Below are 21,529 nucleotides of genomic sequence, written 5' to 3'. Positions count from 1 at the left end.
CATACTATCAAACTGCTACCTAATACTGATAATGCTAACCCAAATTGAATTACTTCCAATGGAAATTAAACAAATGTTGGTCCAAAATGTGATTTCCCTATATAAACTATAGTAAAGTTTACCCCCTCCCCAGGGGGAAATGTGAGACCCCAAGGTCAAGAAATTCACAATTTCGGTAAAGCACCTTAAGACCCTTCCATCTATGAAGAGTATTTGATTCTACCATATCTGGGTCTTGAGAAGAAGATTTTTGAAATTTTAGTCAATTCGACCCTTTTTGGCCCCGCCTCTCAGGCCCCTGGGGGCTTGGGACTAAACCGGCCTCTTTTTTTGTTGACCTTTGTCCATGGAAGGCCCCTGCAAAGTTTCATTGAAATTGGTTCAGGGGTTTCGGAGAAGAAGATTTTTGAAATTTTAGTCAATTTGACCCTTTTTGGCCCCGCCCCTCAGGCCCCTGGGGGGTTAGGACTAAACCGGCAACAATTTTTGTTGACCTTTGTCCATGGAAGGTCCCTGCAAAATTTCATTGAAATTGGTTCAGGAGTTTTGGAGAAGAAGTCGAAAATGTCAATTGTTTACGGACGCACGACGGACGACAGACGACGGACGACGGCGGACAAAAGGCGATCGCAATAGGTCACTTGAGACTTTGTCTCAGGGGACCTAAAAAGTTAACAAACAGACAGATGGACGATGGACACAGCATCATGGCAATAGCTCACTTAGTCCATTGGTGAACTAACAAGTGTACATTTAAGGATCCCTGTCCCACTGCACTGTGTTTTTACTTGTATACAGTAACCTCCACTTAAATTCCGTTTATATATAACTGCAGTACAGTTTGGGCCAGGACACTTCCGTTGACCAGGTAGCTCAATTGGTTAGAGCAATAGAACAACAATTTAAAGCCCAGGGTTTGAATTCTAGTTTAGCTCCACTTTATTTTAATTTACACTCAGAACACTGTTGTTGATTCTATTTGTTTATTTCATCTTTATCAAACCTGATAAAAGTCCCACATGGTATGGTTTTCTTTTCAGAAATGAGTTATCAAAGCTATAGTCAAGCTGGATAAAACAGTTTCTAATATTTAGTTACAGTTGTTGGCAGTGGTACGGGGATCCTTAATTATATAAGTATGTTTGGAAAGCTGGTTGATGTATTTGAACATTACCTGACTTTTTCTAAAAGCATCTGCTTTAAAAGTTCTTCTTTTTTCCCTTCAAGAAAAAAAATGAATATATGTAGTTATGTCATATCTACATGTGTATATTTGGAAATGCAATTGGTTTTCACTTCCAGTGCTATAATACAATGAATCTTGGTTGTTTATCAGTTAGTCCAGCTTGGTAATTTCAATTATTCTCAGGAAATGACAATACATTTAATTGCTTTCAATATGTTTTGACAAAGTAAGAACATACTGATTAATACAACTCATCAGACACAGAAAAAAAACATGAAAGTTTACTAAATCAGCAATTCGAATGCAAAGGCAGACAAACTACTGAACAGAATGTAAAACAAAACCTCAATCAACTACCTTCACACGCTCCTAAAGGGACAGTCAAAATAATATAGCTTTCTGAAAAGAACCACTGTCCTTGTAACAATCATTTAAATACAGGATCTTACATTCGTATCTATGTCTTTTTGAATTTATTGAATAAGTTTGTAATTCAGTGACATGGACACGAATATAAGATTCTATTTTTAGTATTAATCATGTAACATTCAAAATTTGAAAAAAACACCTTCATACACAACTTGATTTGATCAAGATCAAAACACAGGATTTCCATCAACAAAATTATCCGAGATATTTTCTCGAACTGATGGTCTCTTTTCAACGTTTCCCTTCACTTCCCTTCTTTGACCAACCTTGTTTTTAATTCATAATGCAGGGGCAAAAAGGAAAGTAATTTCTGAATGGTTAGAAGTGATAAAAAGTTGTTGAACGTTTCTTTCTTCCCTCTGCTCCCCCTTAGTGGGGATGCTATGTACTTGAGGTAGCGGTAAATGACATATCTGTTATTTCGACCCTGTGACACCTGCAAACTCCAATCGCACAGTGATAGTCTTGAGGCAATGGTGATTTGCAGCTGTTATTTGAACCTAGAGACACTGAACCCCAGTACACACAATGATGGTCTTCAGGTAAGATGATTGATAGCTCTGTTATTTGGACCCAGCAACACCTAATCCAACAAGAGGCCCAGAGGGCCTGTATCACTCACCTGGATATCTAAGCAATTATGGCTAAATATTCTCCAAATGAGATCCAAAGGAATGATGTAGCATATCTGTATTAGATTTTTCATGCCCAGCAAGTTTATGTATGGTTATGGGATGGGGATCTCAACTGTTTCCAAGCTGTGACTCAGAAGCTAGGTCCCTAGGGTTGTGACCAGACCCCAGGATCAATTTTAATATCATGACTGCATTCGTCTCTTTTTGCCCATCATTTGTATTTATAGTTTTGGGGTGGGGATCTCAACCGTTTCTAAGTTATGACCCAGGGGTTAAGTCTGCAAGGGTGGGGCAGACCCTGGGGTCAATTCTAATATCATGACTGCATTCGTCTCTTTATGCCCAACAATTGTATATAAAGTTTTTGGGTGGGGATCTAAACCATTTCGAAGTTATGACCCGGGGATTAAGTCTCCAAGGGTGGGGCAGACCCCAAGGCCATCCTAAAGGCATATGTGCATTCATCTCTTAATACTCAGCAATTGTATATATGGTTATACGGTGGGGATCTCAACATTTCAAGTAATACAATTTTTTTGAGCCCGCTTCTTAGCCCGGGGGGGTCAGCCCCACCATTTGTACAATTTTGAATCCCTGCCTCCAATGAATGCTTCCGATCAAATATGATTGATATCCATGGCATAGTTCTACAAAAGAAGTTGTTTGTAGCAATATAGCCAAATTGCCCCCTTTTGGCCCCGCCCCTCAGCACCCATGGGGGTCAGCCCCACCATTTGTACAATTTTTAATCCCCACCACCTAGGGATGCTTCCAGTCCAATATGGTTGATATCCATCTCTTAGTTCCAGAGAAGAAGTCGCTTAAAGCAATATAACCAAATTGACCCCTTTTGGCCCCGCCCCTCAGCCCCCTGGGGGGTCAGCCCCACCATTTGTACACTTTTGAATCCCCACCACCTAGGGATGCTTCCAGTCAAATTAAGTTAAATTCCAATCAGTGGTTAAGAAGAAGAAGTCGTTTAAAGCAATTGTTGACGTACAGACGATGCATGGACAGACGGATGATGGACACCACGGTATGGCATAAGCTCACCTTGGTCCTTCGGACCAGGTGGGCTAACTAGCACAGTGACTCTGTGTATAGTAGACAAACTGGTCACATAGGTTGAGTCATAGGTTGAGCTGTAAGAGTTATTCCCCTTTGTACAGATTGTAGAAAGTATAACTAGAACTGTCGCCCATGGGTCAATTAATACCCCCCACATTCCAGCTGCTTGTTGCTTCTGTAGGGGTTAAATAAACAAGGGAAAAAGTCAAGGGTCATGAAAAAGTCTAACCTCAGATGTCATATCGACAGACCATTGGAAAAGACAAACACCACTACGGGTACTGTGTCCTTTGACTCAATGACCTCGAAACTTTGTTACAATGTAGCTTGCATCAATGCTACATTTAAACCAAGGTATGTGTATACAAAATACCTACCATTTCTTCCATAATTAGCCATTTCAGTAACATAATGCATCTGCGACCTTTGACCTCATGACGTTGGCAGTTTGTCACAATTTGCCTGCATATGTGTATAATTAGCCATTTCAGTAACGTAATTCATTCATGACCTTTGACCTTTGACCTAGGAAATTTGTCAGTAGAGTAGCTTTCATTAATCCTTACAATATTCCAATGTATATGTGAATACAAAATACCTACTGTTTCCGAGATAATTAGCCATTTCCGTAATGTAATTCATTCGTAACCTTTCACCTCTGACCCCACGACCTCAGAAGCTGTCAGTAAAGTAGATTGCATTAAAGCCTACAATATTTTAATATATATTGGTATACAAAATACCTTTTGTTTCCAAGATATTTAGCCATTTCAGTAACGTAATTTATTTGTAACCTTTGACCTCTGACCCCACTGAAAGTTGAAACCTGACAAAAAAAACTGTTATATATGTTAAACATTATTGCTTCTAGTATTACCATACTAAATTTGGAAGGAATTGAATAAACAAGAGGCCCAAGGGGCCTGTATTGCACACCTTGATGATAAAGCAACCATGGGAAATTATTCTTTTTTACAAATAATCCCTCCAATGGTACAGAAGAAGGATTTTAAAGAATAAAACCTCAAATTCCCCTATTGGGTCCCGCAACTCTGCACCCAAAAGGGCCAAACCTTCCAATTATACAAAATTAAGTCCCCTTTGCCCAAGAATGTTCCTGGCCAACTTTGGATGAAATCCCTCTGATGGTAATGAGAAAGAAGGATTTTAAAGATTTAAACCTCAACTTTCCCTTTTGAGCCCTGCCCCTTTGCACACAAATGGTTTTACCTCTATTTCCTCTACACCCACCATTTATCCAAAATTGAGTGCCCTTGGCAAAAAAAAGCTCCAGACCAAATTTAGTTAAAATCTACTTGGTCGTTCAGGACTAGTAGCGTTTTAAAGGAAAAGTTGACAAACAGACGACGGACGCTGCGATTTGGCATAAGCTCACCATGGTCCTTCTAAAAAACATTCTATACAATGTCATGTTCTAGAGAAGGTTTATGAACCAAGTGCCATAACTTCGTTAAAAGGGGAGATAACCCAATGAAAGTACTTTCGCACATCTCTAAGCAGCAAATTTCATTGAAATCCATCCAGTAGTTTATGAGGAGTACACAGTACTACATTGTGTCCACAGACAGTCGGACAGATGGACGGACAACCTGTTTCCAGTATAACCCCCCTAACTTCGTTGCAGGGGGTATAATGACCCTTCTTTCATCTTTTAAGCGTTTTATGTAGGTTTAAGATGTTAATTGACATGCACCATGATGCTATGACCTGGAGACTTAAGAAATATCCTAATAATGATGTACTCTTAACAAGGTTGTTTTAAAATGACTTTTTTAAAGAATTTTAAAATTTTAATTTTTGGATCATTTGACCCCTGTTACCTTGAATAAAATGTCAAGGTCAATGATTTTCACACCTTTTGTACCTAAGCATACATTCAATAAATGTGCCAAATATAAAATCGCTATGTGTCTTTGTTTCGGAGATGAAATGTTTTAAGTATATTTTTTTTGAAAATTTGAATTTTGGCGGGAAAATCAACATTTTTCAAAGTGGCATATCTTCCTCATTTTTGATGCTATTGTAGCAGAGTACAGTAGAAATGGCCTGATCATGACCTTATTTGCATATCATCTGCTGATTTTCCTCTATTACATATTTCTGAATGGTCACCATTGATAGAAAGCTGTTTAGTGTTTCTATCTTTGAAATCATTTGATCCCTTCTTCGAATTTCCTCCCCTTTCTGCCTCTCGTTGTGGGGATCCTATGTACTTGATGTTGTGGTGAATGACAGCTCTGTTATTTGGACCCAGCGACACCAAACCTTAGTACACACAGTGATGGTCTTGCGGCAATGGTGATTGACAGTTCTGTTAAGTGGACCCAGCAACACCAAAGCCAAGGACGATCAGTGACTCTGTGTATTTTAGACGAACTGGTCACAAAGGTTGAGTGTTCTGTTTCAGATATTACCCCTTGTACAGTTGTAGAAAGTACATTTACCATTCTAATAACAATAACATGTCCTTTTAAGTGATATTTTGTAGGTTTGACATGTTTATTTACATGCACCATGATGCTGTGACCTTGAATCTTGAATCTTAAATCTCTAGATTATGGAGCAGAAAAGTTTTTAGTGCAATTTTCTTTAGATTTTGAATTTTGGCGGGAAAATTAACATTTTTCAAAGTGGCATTTCGTTGTCATTTTGTATGCTTTGCACTTCAAACTTTGCAAATACTTTCTTTGGTACATGTTCTTTAAGATTTGATGCAAAATCAACTATTTTTGAGATTTTCATGTTTGACCTATATTTGACCCCATAGCTAGGCCTTAAACTTGACATATTCTCTGATAACATGTCATGGGAAAAACTTAGCCCCAAACAAGTCCTACATGAAGTATTAAGCATGCACACAATGCAACAAATGGTTTTGAAGTTATGGTCGTTCGAAAAACGTTAAAAAATATTCTATTTACAGATCTTTTACCTTGATTTTTGACATGATGATCATGATTTTGTTCTTTGATTTCAAAATATTCACCGGAAAAACTGACTGATTTTTTCATCAAATATTTCAACCAAGACTAGGTATCATATTGTAAGTGACTCTATTTATATAATATATAATATAACTAATCAAAATATTAAAACCAAGTCTCAACAGGCCACAGTAAAATTTTATGCTAAATTGTCCACCAATCTTGTGTACTTCGTGACGTCACATTACTATTGTAGTGTGATGACATGTAATTGTGACGTCACAACGTTGTTCTTTTGAATAAACCTGAAGAGCCCTGTGAAGGGTGAAAGCAGCTAGTTTTTTAGTCGGTCGTTAATCTTATTTTTTCTATATATAATATATTATACTTTTAGGTTTAAAGGAGGATATCTAGTGGCCCTCTTATGGTGACTAGTTTCTGCCTGCTTGGAAGGCTGTCATCAGAGTACAGCTATATGGTGATTACTACATGGTAATGGTTACGATTATCATTTAGCAATCACAAAATAGCTGTTACCATCACCATGTAGCAATCACAAAATAGCTGTTACCATTAAAGTGAGTTTAAGTGAACGGCAGAAAAAAAAATACACATATCTATTACAAGACTGGATCAAAGAGTAAATATCCCAATTCAAATAAGGACAACAAGATTTTTATTACCAGTAAGTCTCACTCCACATGGCTCTGGTCTTTTGTATGATGCTCGCACAGTGGTCAATTTCTCAGCATTAGCATCAAAATCAGTGGTCAATACTCCAAGGTGTCCATCTCTAAATTTCTGAGCACTGCTTGTTATATTGGTGTCATCTTCCACCTCATCAAACTGCTTAACAGCTCTCTGTCAACAAAACATTTAATTTAGTAATATGTCATTAGGATAGTATAGGTACATGTAGCCATTTTGTGTATCTGATCAGTCTCAAGGGGAACCTACATGTCAAATTTGAGATATCTCCAGTACTTATTGAGAAAAAGCAATAACAAACCATCACTGTCAAAATCAAAGATGGCTGCCTGTCAGCCATTTTGTTTATCTGATCACCAGTCTCAAAAGTAACATGCATATAGGGACCAAGGGGAACCTACATATAAAATTTGAGAAAGATCCCTCTGGTGCTTTCCGAGAAATAGCGATAACAAGAATTGATTAAAGAAGGACGACAGATGACGCAACGACCGACCATGGACTTAGGGCAATTTGAACAAGTACTAATTGTGATGGGGGACCATTACAAATGTCCCCCAAACTGCCCCCATAGTCGCAAACATGCATCAGAAAAGGATCGCATTGCCATAGTACACCTACAATGTTTATACAAAATTTTAGTGAAATTGAGCAATTTCTAAATTGCAACCAGTCAGAATCCTCTGTTTGGTTGCTTTGGCAACAAAATGTATGCGATTGAATTTGCAGTCCCCTAATACCCCTATAAACCAATTTTGATCAAAATCGAACAATAACTAGGTTGCAACCAATCAGAGGCACCAGTGTGGTTGCTATGGTAACGACACTTATGCAGTTGAATTCGCAGTCCCCAAATACTCTTATATACAAATTTTCATCAAAATCAAACAATATCAAAATTTCCACCAATTAGAGGCCGCCGTCCGGCTGACCAGTTGACTGATCGAAAAACAAAAATACTCATGTAAAGTTTCGTTGAATTCCGCCCAACCATTTTCGAGAAAAATGTTGGAAACCTGGTCGGCGGAAGAAAGTGGAAGAAATAAGAACAAGAACTAGAATTGCAATTGCGAGAAATAGCGGAAGTCACCCCTCCCCCGCTGAGTACACAGCCATTTTGTTTTTTCACAAAATGAGTACCAAAGTTGTGTTCTTTAAGTGCCATATTTCACCTACTTACCAAATTTCATCACAATTGGATGATATTTAAATTTCGACCAATCAGAGGCCAGAAAATGGCAGTCATTTTGTCGAAATGTGAAACTCAGGCTATGAAAGTGACCAGTGTCCGATAATATACATACATACTAAATTTCATGAAGATCAGACAATATTGAAATTTTGACCAATCAGAGGCCAGGAAATGATAGTTCACAAAACAAACACCGCAGTTTTTTCGTAGTGCCAATTTCGACCAATCAGAAGCCTGCATTTGGCCGTCATTTGAATCCAAAGTGAAATATATTTTGTCGAAAACGATCGGTATGACGTTCTCATCCCTTTCATTAAGTTTCATTATGTTCTGTCGAATAGAACAAATGTTATTACTGGATATGATTTCGGCCAATCAGAGCAGCGGTGGCCATCTTGGATGGTTGACGCGGAAAAATAAGAGTCAGATGTACATCTGACTATATACGCAAAGTTTGATAAGAATCCAATTAGAAGTTTCTGAGATTAAGCGTGGAAACTTTTGACGATGGAATAATGATAATTATAACTAGTAATAATTGCAACGGGTGGCCTTTACAAAGGTCCCCCAAACGACCCCTGTTGGATTAAGGACTTAGGCAGAATCAGACAACATCTAAATTTCGACCAATAAGAGGCCTCAATTTCATTACCGTGGCAACTGACATTTTCGAAACTGTTACCATTGTTTTCTGCATCCCTCAAAACCCCTATGTACCAAATCTGGGCAGAATCAGACGGAATCTAAATTTCGACCAATCAGAACCCAGTATATGGTGGCCATTTTGTCAAATTAGAAAAACAAATGTTGCAGTTGAGTTTGCTATGCCATATAACATATACATACTAAATTTAAACAAAATTGAATTACAGCGGAGCTTCGACCAATCAGTAACCAATATATGGCAGCCATTTTGTCTGATTAGAAAACGGATGTCATAGTTGAGTTTGCGGTACCATCATACACCTACATGCCACATTTGGTATGCATTAGAAAATATCTATAAAACATGTAAAATAGGATAGGTGCCATTAACTATCCTTAGCCAACACCTTTAGAAATTTCAAATTCCCAAAAAATTCAAAAAACCATGGGGGCCATCTTGGACTTCTGGTCGAGATAAAAATAGCCTGTTGCACACCTAGACCCCCTAATGAGTATATGTGTGTAGTTTCATGATGATCTGCCCAGTAGTTTCTGAGAAAACCTCTTGACAAGTTCATTGCTGAAGAAGAAGAAGAAGAAGAAGAAGAAGAAGAACACAGAAGAATAATAATAATAACTAGTAATAATTGTAACGGATGGCCGTTACAGAAGTCCCCCAACGACCCCTGTTGGACTTAGGGACTTAGGCAAAAACAGACAACAGCTAAATTGCGACCAATGAGATGACTCCATTCTGTTACCATGGCAACTGAGCTGTTCGAAACTGTTACCATTGTGTTTTGCATCCCTTAAAACCCCTATGCACCAATTCTTGGCAGAATCAGACAATATTTAAATTTCGACCAACCAGAGTGCCAAATTTCGTTACCATGGCATCTGAGTTGTTCGACACTGTTACCATTGTGTTTGGCATCGCTAAAATCCCTTATGTACTTATTTTGGACAGAATTGGACAACTTCTTAACTTCGACCAATCAGAGGCCTCCATTTCGTTATCATGGTAACAGAGCTTTTCGAAACTGTTACCATTGTGTTCGGCATCACTCAAAACCCTTATTTACCGATTCCGGGGACAATCAGACAACATCTATATTTGGACCAATCAGAACACAGTATATGGTGGCCATTTTGTCAAATTAGAAAACAAATGTCGCAGTTGAGTTTGCAATGCCATATTACACATACATACTAAATTTAAACTAAATCGAACTACTACGGAGCTTCGACCAATCAGAAACCAGCATATGGCATCCATTTTGTTTCATTAGAAAACGGATGTCATAGTTGTGTTTGCGGTACCATCATACACCTACATGCCAAATTTGGAATGCATTGGAAAATATGTAAAACATGTTAAATAGGATAGGTGACATTGGCTAACCTTAGCGGACACCTTTAGAAATTTTAAATTCCCAAAAAATTCAAAAATTCATAGCGGCCATCTTGGACTTCCGGTCGAGATAAAAATAGCTTGTTGCACACCTAGACCCCCTAATGAGTATATGTGTGTAGTTTCATGATTATCCGCCCAGTAGTTTCTGACAAAACCTCCGGACAAGTTCGTGGCTGAAGAATAAGAAGAAGAAGAACACAGAATAACTAGTACTAATTGTAACGGATGGCCGTTACAGAAGTCCCCCAACGACCCCTGTTGGACTTAGGCAAAATCAGACAACAGCTAAATTGCGACCAATAAGAGGACTCCATTTTGTTACCATGGCAACTGAGCTGTTCGAAACTGTTACCATTGTGTTTTGCATCCCTTAAAACCCCTATGCACCAATTCTGGGCAGAATCAGACAACATTTAAATTTCGACCAATCAGAGGGCAAATTTCGTTACCATGACAACTGAGTTGTTCGACACTGTTACCATTGTGTTTGGCATTGCTAAAAACCCTTATGTACTTATTTTGGACAGAATCAGACAACTTCTAAATTTTGACAAATCAGAGGCCTCCATTTCGTTATCATGGTAACTGAGCTTTTCGAAACTGTTACCATTGTGTTCGGCATCACTCAAAACCCTTATGTACCGATTCCGGGGACAATCAGACAACATCTATATTTGGACCAATCTGAACCCAGTATATGGTGGCCATTTTGTCAAATTAGAAAACAAATGTCGCAGTTGAGTTTGCAATGCCATATTAAACATACATACTAAATTTAAACTAAATCGAACTACAACGGAGCTTCGACCAATCAGAAACCAGTATATGGCATCCAGTTTGTTTAATTAGAAAACGGATGTCATAGTTGTGTTTGCGGTACCATCATACACCTACATGCCAAATTTGGAATGCATTGGAAAATATATGTAAAACATGTAAAATAGGATAGGTGACATTGGCTAACCTTAGCGAACACCTAAAGAAATTTTAAATTCCCAAAATTTCAAAAATTCATGGCGGCCATCTTGGACTTCCGGTCGAGATAAAAATAGCTTGTTGCACACCTAGACACCCTAATGAGTATATGTGTGTAGTTTCATAATGATCCGGCCAGTAGTTTCTGAGAAAACCTCCGGACAAGTTCATGGCTGAAGATGAATAAGAAGAAGAAGAACACAGAATAATAATAATAATAATAAGAAGAAGAAACGGAGAAAAAACAATAAGTCCCCAAAACTTTGTTTTGGGGGACTTAATGATAATAATAATAACTAGTACTAATTGTAATGGGGGGCCATTACAGAAGTCCCCCAAACTGAACTGTCCCCATAGTCGCAACGATACATCAGAAAAGGTTCACAATTGCATAAAACACTTTCATACTAAATGTGAGTGAAATCGAACAATATCTTAATTTCGACCAATCAGAACCCAGTATATTGTGGCCATTTTGTCAAATGAGAAAACAAATGTCGCAGTTGAGTTTGCAATGCCATATTACATATACATACTAAATTTGAATGAAATCGAACTACAACGGAGCTTCGGCCAATCAGTAACCAGTATATGGCAGCCATTTTGTTTAATTAGAAAACGGATGTCATAGTTGAGTTCGCGGTACCATCATACACCTACATGCCACATTTGGAATGCATTGGAAAAAATCTTTAAAACATGTAAAATAGGATAGGTGGCATAGGCTATCTTTGGCGACCACCTTTAGAAATTTTAAATTCCCAAAAAATTTCAAAAATTCATGGCGGCCATCTTGGACTTCCGCCCGAGATAAAAATAGCATGTTGCACACCTAGACCCCCTAATGAGTATATGTGTGTAGTTTCATGATGATCTGCCCAGTAGTTTCTGAGAAAACCTCTTGACAAGCTCATGGCTAAAGAAAAAGAAGAAGAAGAAGAAGAAGAAGAAGAAACGGAGGAAAAACAATAAGTCCCCAAAACTTTGTTTTGGGGGACTTAATAAGAAACGGAGTAAAAACAATAAGTCCCCAAAACTTTCTTTTTGGGGACTTGATTACTAGTAATAATTGTAACGGATGGCCGTTACAGATTAGTCCCCCAAACGACCCCTGTTGGACTTAGGAACATAGGCAAAATCAGACAACAGCTAAATTTCGACCAATCAGAGGACTCCATTTTGTTACCATGGCAACTGAGCTGTTTCGAAACTGTAACCATTGTGTTTGGCATCCCTTAAAACCCCTATTTACCAATTCTGGGCAGAATCAGACAACAACTAAATTTCGACCAATCAGAGGCCTCCATTTCGTTATGATTGCAACTTAATCTTTCGTAACTGTTACCATCGTGTTTCACATCCCTCAAAACCCTTATGTACCGATTTTAGGCAGAATCAGACAACATCAAAATTTTGACCAATCAGAGGCCACCATTTCATTACCATTGCAACTGAACTTTTCGTAACTGTTACCATCGAGTTTCGCATCCCTCAAAACCCTTATGTACCGGTTCTAGGCAGAATCAGACAACATCTGAATTTCGACCAATCAGAGGACTCCATTTCATTACCATTACAACTGAACTTTTCGAAACTGTTACCATTGTGTTCGGAAACCCTGAAAACCCCTATGTACTAATTTTGGGCAGAATCAGAAAACAACTTAATTTCGACCAATCAGAGGCCTCCATTTCGTTACCATGCCAACTGAACTTTTCGAAACTGTTATCATTGTGTTCGAAATCCCTGAAAACCCCTATGTACCAATTTTGGGCAGAATCAGAAAACAACTAAATTTCGACCAATCAGAGGCCTCCATTTCGTTATCATGGCAACTGAACTTTTCAAATCTGTAACCATTGTGTTCGGAATCCCTGAAAACCCTTATGTACCAATTTGGGGCACAATCAGACAACAGCTAAATTTCGACCAGTCAGAGGCCTCAATTTTCGACCAATCAGAGGCTTCCATTTCGTTAACATGACAACTGAGCTGTTCGAAAGTGTTTCCATTGTTTTCGGCAGCCCTTAAAACCCTTATGTACCAATTTTCTACGAAATCAGAGCCAAAAACTCCAAAACCGGAAGTAAGGGTCTTGCGGCCATCTTTGACTTCCGGTCGAGATAAAAATAGCCTGTTGCACACCTAGACACCCTAATGAGTATGTGTATGAAGTTTCATGATGATCCGCTCAATAGTTTCTGGTAAAACCTCTGGACAAGTTCATGGCTGAAGAAGAAGAAGAAGAAAAGAACACAGAGGAATAAAAACAATAAGTCCCCAAACCATGTTTGGGGGACTTAAAAACCATGTTTGGGGGACTTATAAACCATGTTTGGGGGACTTAATAATAAGAAACGGAGTAAAAACAGTAAGTCCCCAAACTTTGTTTGGGGGACTTAATAAGAAACGGGGTAAAAACAATAAGTCCCCAAAACTTTGTTTTGGGGGACTTAATAATAAGTAAGAAACGGAACAATAACAACAAGTCACTGGACTTCGTTTGGGGTGACTTAAAAAGTAAGAAACGGAACAACAAGCACAAGTCACCCGACTTCGTTCCGGGTGACTTAATAATGAGAAACGGAACAATAACAACAAGTCACCCGACTTCCAAAACTTTGTTTTGGGGGACTTAATAATAAGTAAGAAACGGAACAATAACAACAAGTCACTGGACTTCGTTTGGGGTGACTTAATAAGTAAGAAACGGAACAACAAGCACAAGTCACCCGACTTCGTTCGGGGTGACTTAATAATGAGAAACGGAACAATAACAACAAGTCACCCGACTTCGTTTGGGGTGACTTAATATGTAAGAAACAGAACAATAACAACAAGAACAAGTCACTGTTATCATTGTGTTCGGCAACCCTGAAAACCCCTATGTACCAATTTGGGGCAGATTCAAACAACAGCTTAATTTCGACCAGTCAGAGGCCTCCATTTTTGACCAATCAGAGGCTTCCATTTCGTTAACATGACAACTGAGCTGATCGAAAGTGTTTCCATTGTTTTCGGCAGCCCTTAAAACCCTTATGTACCAATTTCTACGAAATCAGAGCCAAAAACTCCAAAACCGGAAGTAAGGGTCTGGCGGCCATCTTTGACTTCGGGTCGAGATACAAATAGCCTGTTGCACACCTAGACACCCTTATGGGTATGTGTGTGAAGTTTCATGATGATCCGCTCAATAGTTTCTGAGAAAACCTTTGGACAAGTTCATGGCTGAAGAAGAAGAAGAAGAAAAGAACACAGAGGAATAAAAACAATAACTCCCCAAACCATGTTTGGGGGACTTAACAAACCATGTTTGGGGGAATTAATAATAAGAAACGGAGTAAAAACAATAAGTCCCCAAAACTTTGTTTTAGGGGCCTTAATAAGAAACGGAGTAAAAACAATAAGCCCCCAAAACTTTGTTTTGGGGGACTTAATAATAAGTAAGAAACGGAACAATAACAACAAGTCACTGGACTTCGTATGGGGTGACTTAATAAGTAAGAAACGGAACAACAAGCACAAGTCACCCGACTTCGTTCGGGGTGACTTAATAATAAGAAACGGAACAATAACAACAAGTCACCCGACTTCGTTTGGGGTGACTTAATAAGTAAGAAACGGAACAATGACAACAAGAACAAGTCACTCGACTTCGTTTGGGGTGACTGAAGTTCGGGGTGACTTAATAAGTAAGAAACGGAACAATAACAACAAGTCACCCGACTTCGTTTGTGGTGACTTAATAATAATTAGAAGAATAAGTAAGAAACGGAACAATAACAATAAGTCACCTGACTTCGTTCGGGGTGACTTAATAGTAAGAAACACAGCAAAAACAATATGTCCCTAAACTTTGCTTGGGAGACATAATAACCCACCATCAGATGATGGTGGGCTAAAAATTGAGTCAAATTAACGTAAGCGTACCCACTTCTTCTTTACAATATGGAGATATATATATACGATTGAAATTGACAAAAAAATGCACCGGTACAATAAATTATATTCAAAAAAATATCACCCATGGCCACCGTATTCTACTGTACACTGCTACCCCAGCCTTGAAGGTCGTCTTAGTACTGGCAAGTACTTGGTGGTTCTCTATAGTTGATTCCACTCCCTAATTGTTTGTACAAAGGAGCTGTTTCTGTAAGTGTCAGTTTTTGCTGGTATATTTACTAAGCACTCGGAGTGGTTTGTCTTATGGTCTTTTTCAATATTTTTACAATGGTAGTCGTCTAATCTTTTTGTTGTTTGGATACTTGTGTTTTGAGGTTGTTTGGTATTGTGGTGAGATGGAGGGTAACGCTGGCACTAGCCCCTCAACCACCCTGTATAGAAATGTGAGGTGTAACTCCCTCTGCCTTTCTTGCAGTGTTTATATTTCCAGATCCTTTAGCATGGATTCAACACTGCCTCTTTCCCTGGACTTGTAATCCCCACAGATGAAACGTGCTGCTCGCCTCTGGTTCGTTCCAGTTTTAAGATGTCTGATTGTAAGTAGGGGTCCCATTTGATCACACTATATTCCAGTGTAGACCAAACAAGTGATACATAAGCATTTTTCTTGCATGTTCTTGAGCTGTGTCGTAAGTTCCGACGTAGGAATCCCTATGTAGAACTCGCTTTACTACAGATATTAATTGTTTATATGTGTATTCCATTTCAGGTCCTCAGAGATCATAAGGCGGAGGTATCGTTTTTTGGATACAGATTTGAGGATATGGGAATATAGGTCATTGAAATGTGATGATTTGCTGTTTATCGAAAGAACATAACATTTTTAATATTAAATTTCATACCCGAAATATGGGCCCACTCTTCCATCTTCTTGAGATCTTGTTGAAGTATTGCGGTCGCTGAAAGATTTGATGAAACGGTATAGAAGACAATCATCTGTGAATAGTCGTATTTGTGATTTAACAGAATCGGTAGGTCATTGATGTGGATAAGAAATAACAAGAGGCTGAGGTCCGTGCCATGGGGGACCCCGTAAACAACAGGGTTGTCTTTGGAGAATTTGCCATCTACTACTACGCGCATATGGGGATTACATAGCAAGGAAAGTGCCCATGGATCTAAGGAGTCCACGTATCCCATAGTGTTCCAGCTTATATAATAGCTTGTCATGTGGCACTGTATCAAACGCCTCGGAAAAATCTAATATTATGACGTCAGTTTAGTGACCCTTATTGTAGTTCTTGACAAAGTTGTCAATGGTTGAGTTTTGCATGAGTACCCAGAGTGAAAACCGTGGTTAAGGGTTGTTAGGATGTTGTTTTGTTCAAAGTGTTGTAGTTTTGTTTGCAGCATACTTTCCAACCCTCCCTATTTAGGAGGGAGACTCTCGATTTTGGACCCTTATATTCAGTATCTTTAACCAGTGGATTTGCCAAATCATTCCTATATTCTAAGATCTAACTTTTTCATCTGAAAGAACAACTCAAAATATTTTAATTTTGAATCTCCCCCATGGAAATTAAGATAGTTGGCAAGTATATTGCAGACAATATGCTCTGGATGCTTGGAAACAACAGACGTAAAGGTCACTGGCCTATAGTTTTCAGGGAGGTATCTGTCTCCCTTTTTTTAGATACAAGGGGTAACGTTTGCATTGAGCTAGTCAGATGGTTGACGTCCACTATCTAGTGACTTCTGAAAAATCAGGCTGAGCGATGGTGTTGTGGTGAAAGTGCCTAGGAAGTACTGGCTATCAAGCCTCTGGGTGATCTAGAAATCTGATGAGATGTCACGTGACTGAGCGAGGAGAGCTCTTGACGATTGAACGACTGAACCGAACTGACGTGTGCTGACTAGCCCGTCGATATAACGACCTGATAACTCTATCGTTTTCGCTCGGACCTTCCAGCCTGGCGGACCTCACCCAGACGTTCGACAACTATCCTGGTGAGTTGCCATTTTAGTTTGTAGAAATATAATAATGTATTAAATTCCGTTCGCGCTTAGGGTTGTTTCGCCCGTAATCCTGTTTGCCCTAGGTTGTTTCGCCCTAATTATTTTTTTTGATTTATGGGCTAATATAATAATTAATATTTAAATATATCAACTACTTCTACTTCTAAATGGTACTGACCAACTTCAACAATTTGAAGATAAAATGTCAGACGAGGAGTGAAACATGGAAAGAGATTGTTTTTAAAAGATACAAGATGGTCTAATTTGCGTTTGAAAAGTGACGGTAGAGGGCTCATTTGAATAATTCAGTTGTGGGGCTCGAAATAATGTCAGGTGGGAGTTTATTCCATTCAGGTATAGTTCGAGGGAAGAATGATGCCTTTCTGGTCTGGGTTTTTGAGTGGGGAATATGATACGAAAACTGGTGGTTTGTTCGGGATTTTCTAACTGTAGGGATTAATCCGTCTTATTTTTCGATAGCGACTTTCTGGTTTACAATGTTATGAAGCATGGTCAGACGAGCATCTCTACGTCTATCTGCTAGAGGGCGCAGCTTTAGGTGGTCCAACATTTCTGACACACTGGAGGTACGATGGTTGTACCTGTACTTATTGAGCACATAGCGCGCTGCCCTTCGCTGGACCATTTCCAACTTGTCAATATTTGTTTGGGTGTGAGGGTCCCATACTCTACAGGCATACTCAAGTGATGATCGAACTAATGATTTGTATGCCTGTACTTTGGCTGATGTTGAGCCAATTTTAAGATTTTGTCTTAAAAAGCCAAGCGTAGAATTTGCTTTTGGGCAGATAGTATTTATATGTGAATCCCATTTAAGGTCAGATGATATTGTTACACCCAGATACTTGGCCTGACTAAGATGTTCCAGTATGTGTCCATGTAAAGTATAATCTTTTTGAAGTGTTTCGGCATCACTGTTTGACTTGATAACTAGATATGCAATAGTGTCGTCTGCAAATAAACGGATTGTATTATTTAGACCCACAGGGATATCGTTTATAAAGTAAAGAAATAAACTGGGTCCCAAAAAAAATTCAGACTTCTCCCCTTCATCTACTACTGTCTGAGTTCTACCGGTCAGGAAACTCTCGATCAAGCTTGCGACATTTCCACGTATACCATAATGTTTTAGTTTATGGTTTAGGAGAGAATGACTAACCTTGTCGAAAGCCTTAGCAAAGTCCATTATGAGGATATCTGTTTGACATCCCTCATCAAGATTCTTTGAGATGTCATCAACAAATTCAAGAAGTTGGGTTTCGCATGATCGCGATTTGCGAGAACCATGTTGGAACGGATACAATATGTTATGGGTATCGACATGGGTCATGATAGTGGAGACCACAATGTGTTCCATAATTTTGCTACAGATACAGGTCAGAGATATGGGCCTGTAGTTTTCTGGGTGAAATTTTGGACCCTTTTTATAAGCAGATGATACATTTGCAGATTTCCAGTCTGAAGACACTATGCCTGTTTCCAGAGACTGATTAGATATTAGGGTTAAAATCGGGGCTATTTCTGTTGCAAGCTCTTTTAGAACTCTGGGTTTGATGTCATCAGGGCCTGAGGCCTTGTATGGATTAATGCCTTGAAGCAGTTTTAAGACACCCTTTTCATGTATAAAAAAATTCAGGCATGGCAGGGTATTTATCGTGAGAAGGCATGTTGCATCTAGTGCGAAACTGCTGGTCGGTAAAGATTTCAGGAGGAGTAAAAACAGATTGAAATTGTGCGTTTAGCACCTTGGCCTTAGTGGTAGGGTCATAAACAAATTTACCGTCCTTTTTCAGAGGAGCTATATGCCACTATGGTCTGATCTTTTGGATTTTATATATGACCAAAACCGTTTTTGCAGGAAAATTTGTTTTCTTTGGTTGTGTTTTCTGGGGTGATGATATTATCAATATGGCTGCAGTAAGATGTTCAGTTTTCTTTGTATATGATGTTTCAGGTTTTTATACTTATATTTTATTTCAGTATCTCCTGATTTTTTTGATCGTTTGTTCAATCTATTACTTCTCCTGATAAGTTTCTTTTTGTCAGGGGTAACCCAAGGTAGGCTGGGTTTTGTCTTAACTATCTTGTGGGGGATATGTTCTTTTATGAGTTTAGACAATTCAATTTTGAAATACTCCCATATTTTGTTGACGTCCCTCTCGCTATTTTCTGTCATAAAGTTGTACACCTTGATAAGCTCAGCTTTAATTGAATTCCAGTTTGAGTTTTTATATACTGGGATGGATATTGGTTTTTGAATAATTTTTGTGGGGTATGGTTCAACTCTGCATAGATTATGTCGTGGTCAGAGAGACCAGGGATAATTTCCGTTCGAATTATTTGGTTTGGGAAATTTGTTATGAGATCAAGGATATTTTCATTTCTGGTGGGTTGATCGATTAACTGGCCAGGTGAGTGCCGTGTCATCCAGTAAGTTGGCAAGATCATAGTGTATTTTTACATGATTTGTTTTGGGTTTGAGGACTTTATTTTTCCAGTACCAGCCTGGGAGATTGAAGTCGCCACCTATAATGAGGGCTGCATTATTAATTTTGGCTGCTTCTTTGATGGAATAGCTAAACAATCTCATACTGTTTTCATCAGATGTTTTGGGATGATAGAAGGAGCAGATATAGAGTGTTTTACTCCCGATTACATTCACTTTGGCCCATATAGATTCACTGGCCTTATTTGGTGTCAGATCATGTACTTAGCGATCAGTACACCACCACCATCTTTATCAGTGTCTGACTTTTTTTCTGTCATTTCGGTAGATCTTATAACCCGAAGGGAAGATTTCGGCTGATTTTATGCTCAGGTTAAGCCAGGTTTCAGTCGAAATCACTATATCAGGCGTAGTGCTATCCAAGACATTTTCAAGAAGATGTTGTTTATTTCGAATCGACTGGAAGTTGATATTAACAATTCGCAGTGGTTGATTGATAACTTTCTACATTGGTGAAACATACGCAACTGTGTGAGTGCATGGTCAGCTTTTTACAGCTGCTGTTTGTCACACACGCAAGCACATTTTGTTTTGAAATATAATAGTGTATTAAATCCCGTTCGTGCTAAGGGTTATTTCGCCCGTAATCCTGTTTGCCCTAGGTTGTTTCGCCCTATTTTTTATTTTTTTATTTATAGGCCAATATAATAATTAATATTTAAATATATCAACTTAACTTATTGATAACTTTCCACATTGGTGAAAGATATGCAACTGTGTGAGTGCGTGGTCAGCTTTTTACAGCTGCCATTTGTCACACACGCTTAAAAACAACACAAGCACATTTTTTTTTTTTATAAATTGATTTTAATGATATGTAAGACTTAGAAGACTTGATTTGTGAATTAAAACTACTAAATTTTAAAGAAAATACCAAACAATGTATCGCCCTAAAATATCTGTTTTAGGGCAAAACAACAACGCGCGAAACAACCTAGGGCGAATGGGGTTTAAGGTGAAATAACCTGGAACCGGTGTCGCAATTGCGAAGTATACTGTTTGGGATAAGTTCAGGTCTAGGAGCTTTGGAGACCTTCATGGCTTTAGCAAAGACAATACTCCGTTTTTGTTGATGGTAATATCTGGTATTGGATCTTTTACTGTATGGGACAAAGGCGGGGGTTTGCCATGAAGGACTCTGGTGAATACTGATTTAAATTGATCCACTAGAGCTTCGGCCTATCGGCCTCTGGTAACTTCTGGTATTTTTTGTCAGTTTACATGTACGACGTCAAAACGTTTAAAATATGCTTGTATAGTGTTAAGCAGATTATATAGTCACGAGCGAGATATATCTCAGTGGGGGATCCAGGGAAAGCAATCACAAGACGATACAGTAACGTCAAACTCCACAGTCCCACTTACCTCTTCAACCCAATTTTCAATCAAACACTGACTGTTCGAATTGTTAAATCGAATTTCATTCCTTCCTTCGTTAAGAATACTCATTGTTAAGTAAGATGTCGCTACACCTGAACAGTCGACACGAACAGCCTGCCTCAAGTGAGTTTCTATGGAGATTGTAAACAACAATAGAAGAGCTACTCAAGGGGAATAACACGGGTGACCAAATGAGTGTCCAGGGAGGAATGAGTGTCCAGGGAGGTTTTCGTGCGCCCATGAATTCGTTATATTACTAGTTTTCCTTTTTTCTTCTTCAGGAATATACATTTTATACACTCACCTAGTTGTATGCAAAATTTAATGTCGATCGTAACAGTAGAGGGGTCCGTACAAACGTCGATTTACCCAATGCAACCCAATACTACCCAATACAAGCGCCGATTTACCCAATACAAACATCGATTTACCCAACATAACCCAAAACTACCCGATACAGAAAGAAAAACTGATATACCAAATAAGTATACAATTAAAGTTAAATA

At 38.7% G+C, this 21,529-nt stretch overlaps 1 protein-coding gene across 2 annotated transcripts in view; it reads right to left on the bottom strand.

Moving 5' to 3' along the window:
• The window catches only part of LOC110459010 (sperm-associated antigen 8-like), a 35,372-nt gene extending 14,213 nt beyond the window's left edge, over positions 1-21,159 (bottom strand). For both annotated transcript variants that reach the window (XM_021511028.1, XM_021511029.1), the window contains exons 1-3: positions 21,009-21,159; positions 6,947-7,124; positions 1,175-1,220 (exon numbers count right to left, since the gene is read on the bottom strand). In XM_021511028.1, the coding sequence (XP_021366703.1) occupies positions 1,175-1,220; positions 6,947-7,124; positions 21,009-21,092 (308 nt within the window). In that variant the 5' untranslated portion in view covers positions 21,093-21,159. The remainder of the gene's footprint in view (positions 1-1,174; positions 1,221-6,946; positions 7,125-21,008) is intronic.
• Positions 21,160-21,529: the final 370 nt, after the last annotated feature.

The sequence above is a fragment of the Mizuhopecten yessoensis genome, unplaced genomic scaffold (assembly GCF_002113885.1).
Source record: "Mizuhopecten yessoensis strain PY_sf001 unplaced genomic scaffold, ASM211388v2 scaffold9907, whole genome shotgun sequence".
NCBI classification, from domain to species: domain Eukaryota; kingdom Metazoa; phylum Mollusca; class Bivalvia; order Pectinida; family Pectinidae; genus Mizuhopecten; species Mizuhopecten yessoensis.
Note: the sequence above shows the minus strand (reverse complement) of the source record. Positions and strands in the feature narration are given on the sequence as shown.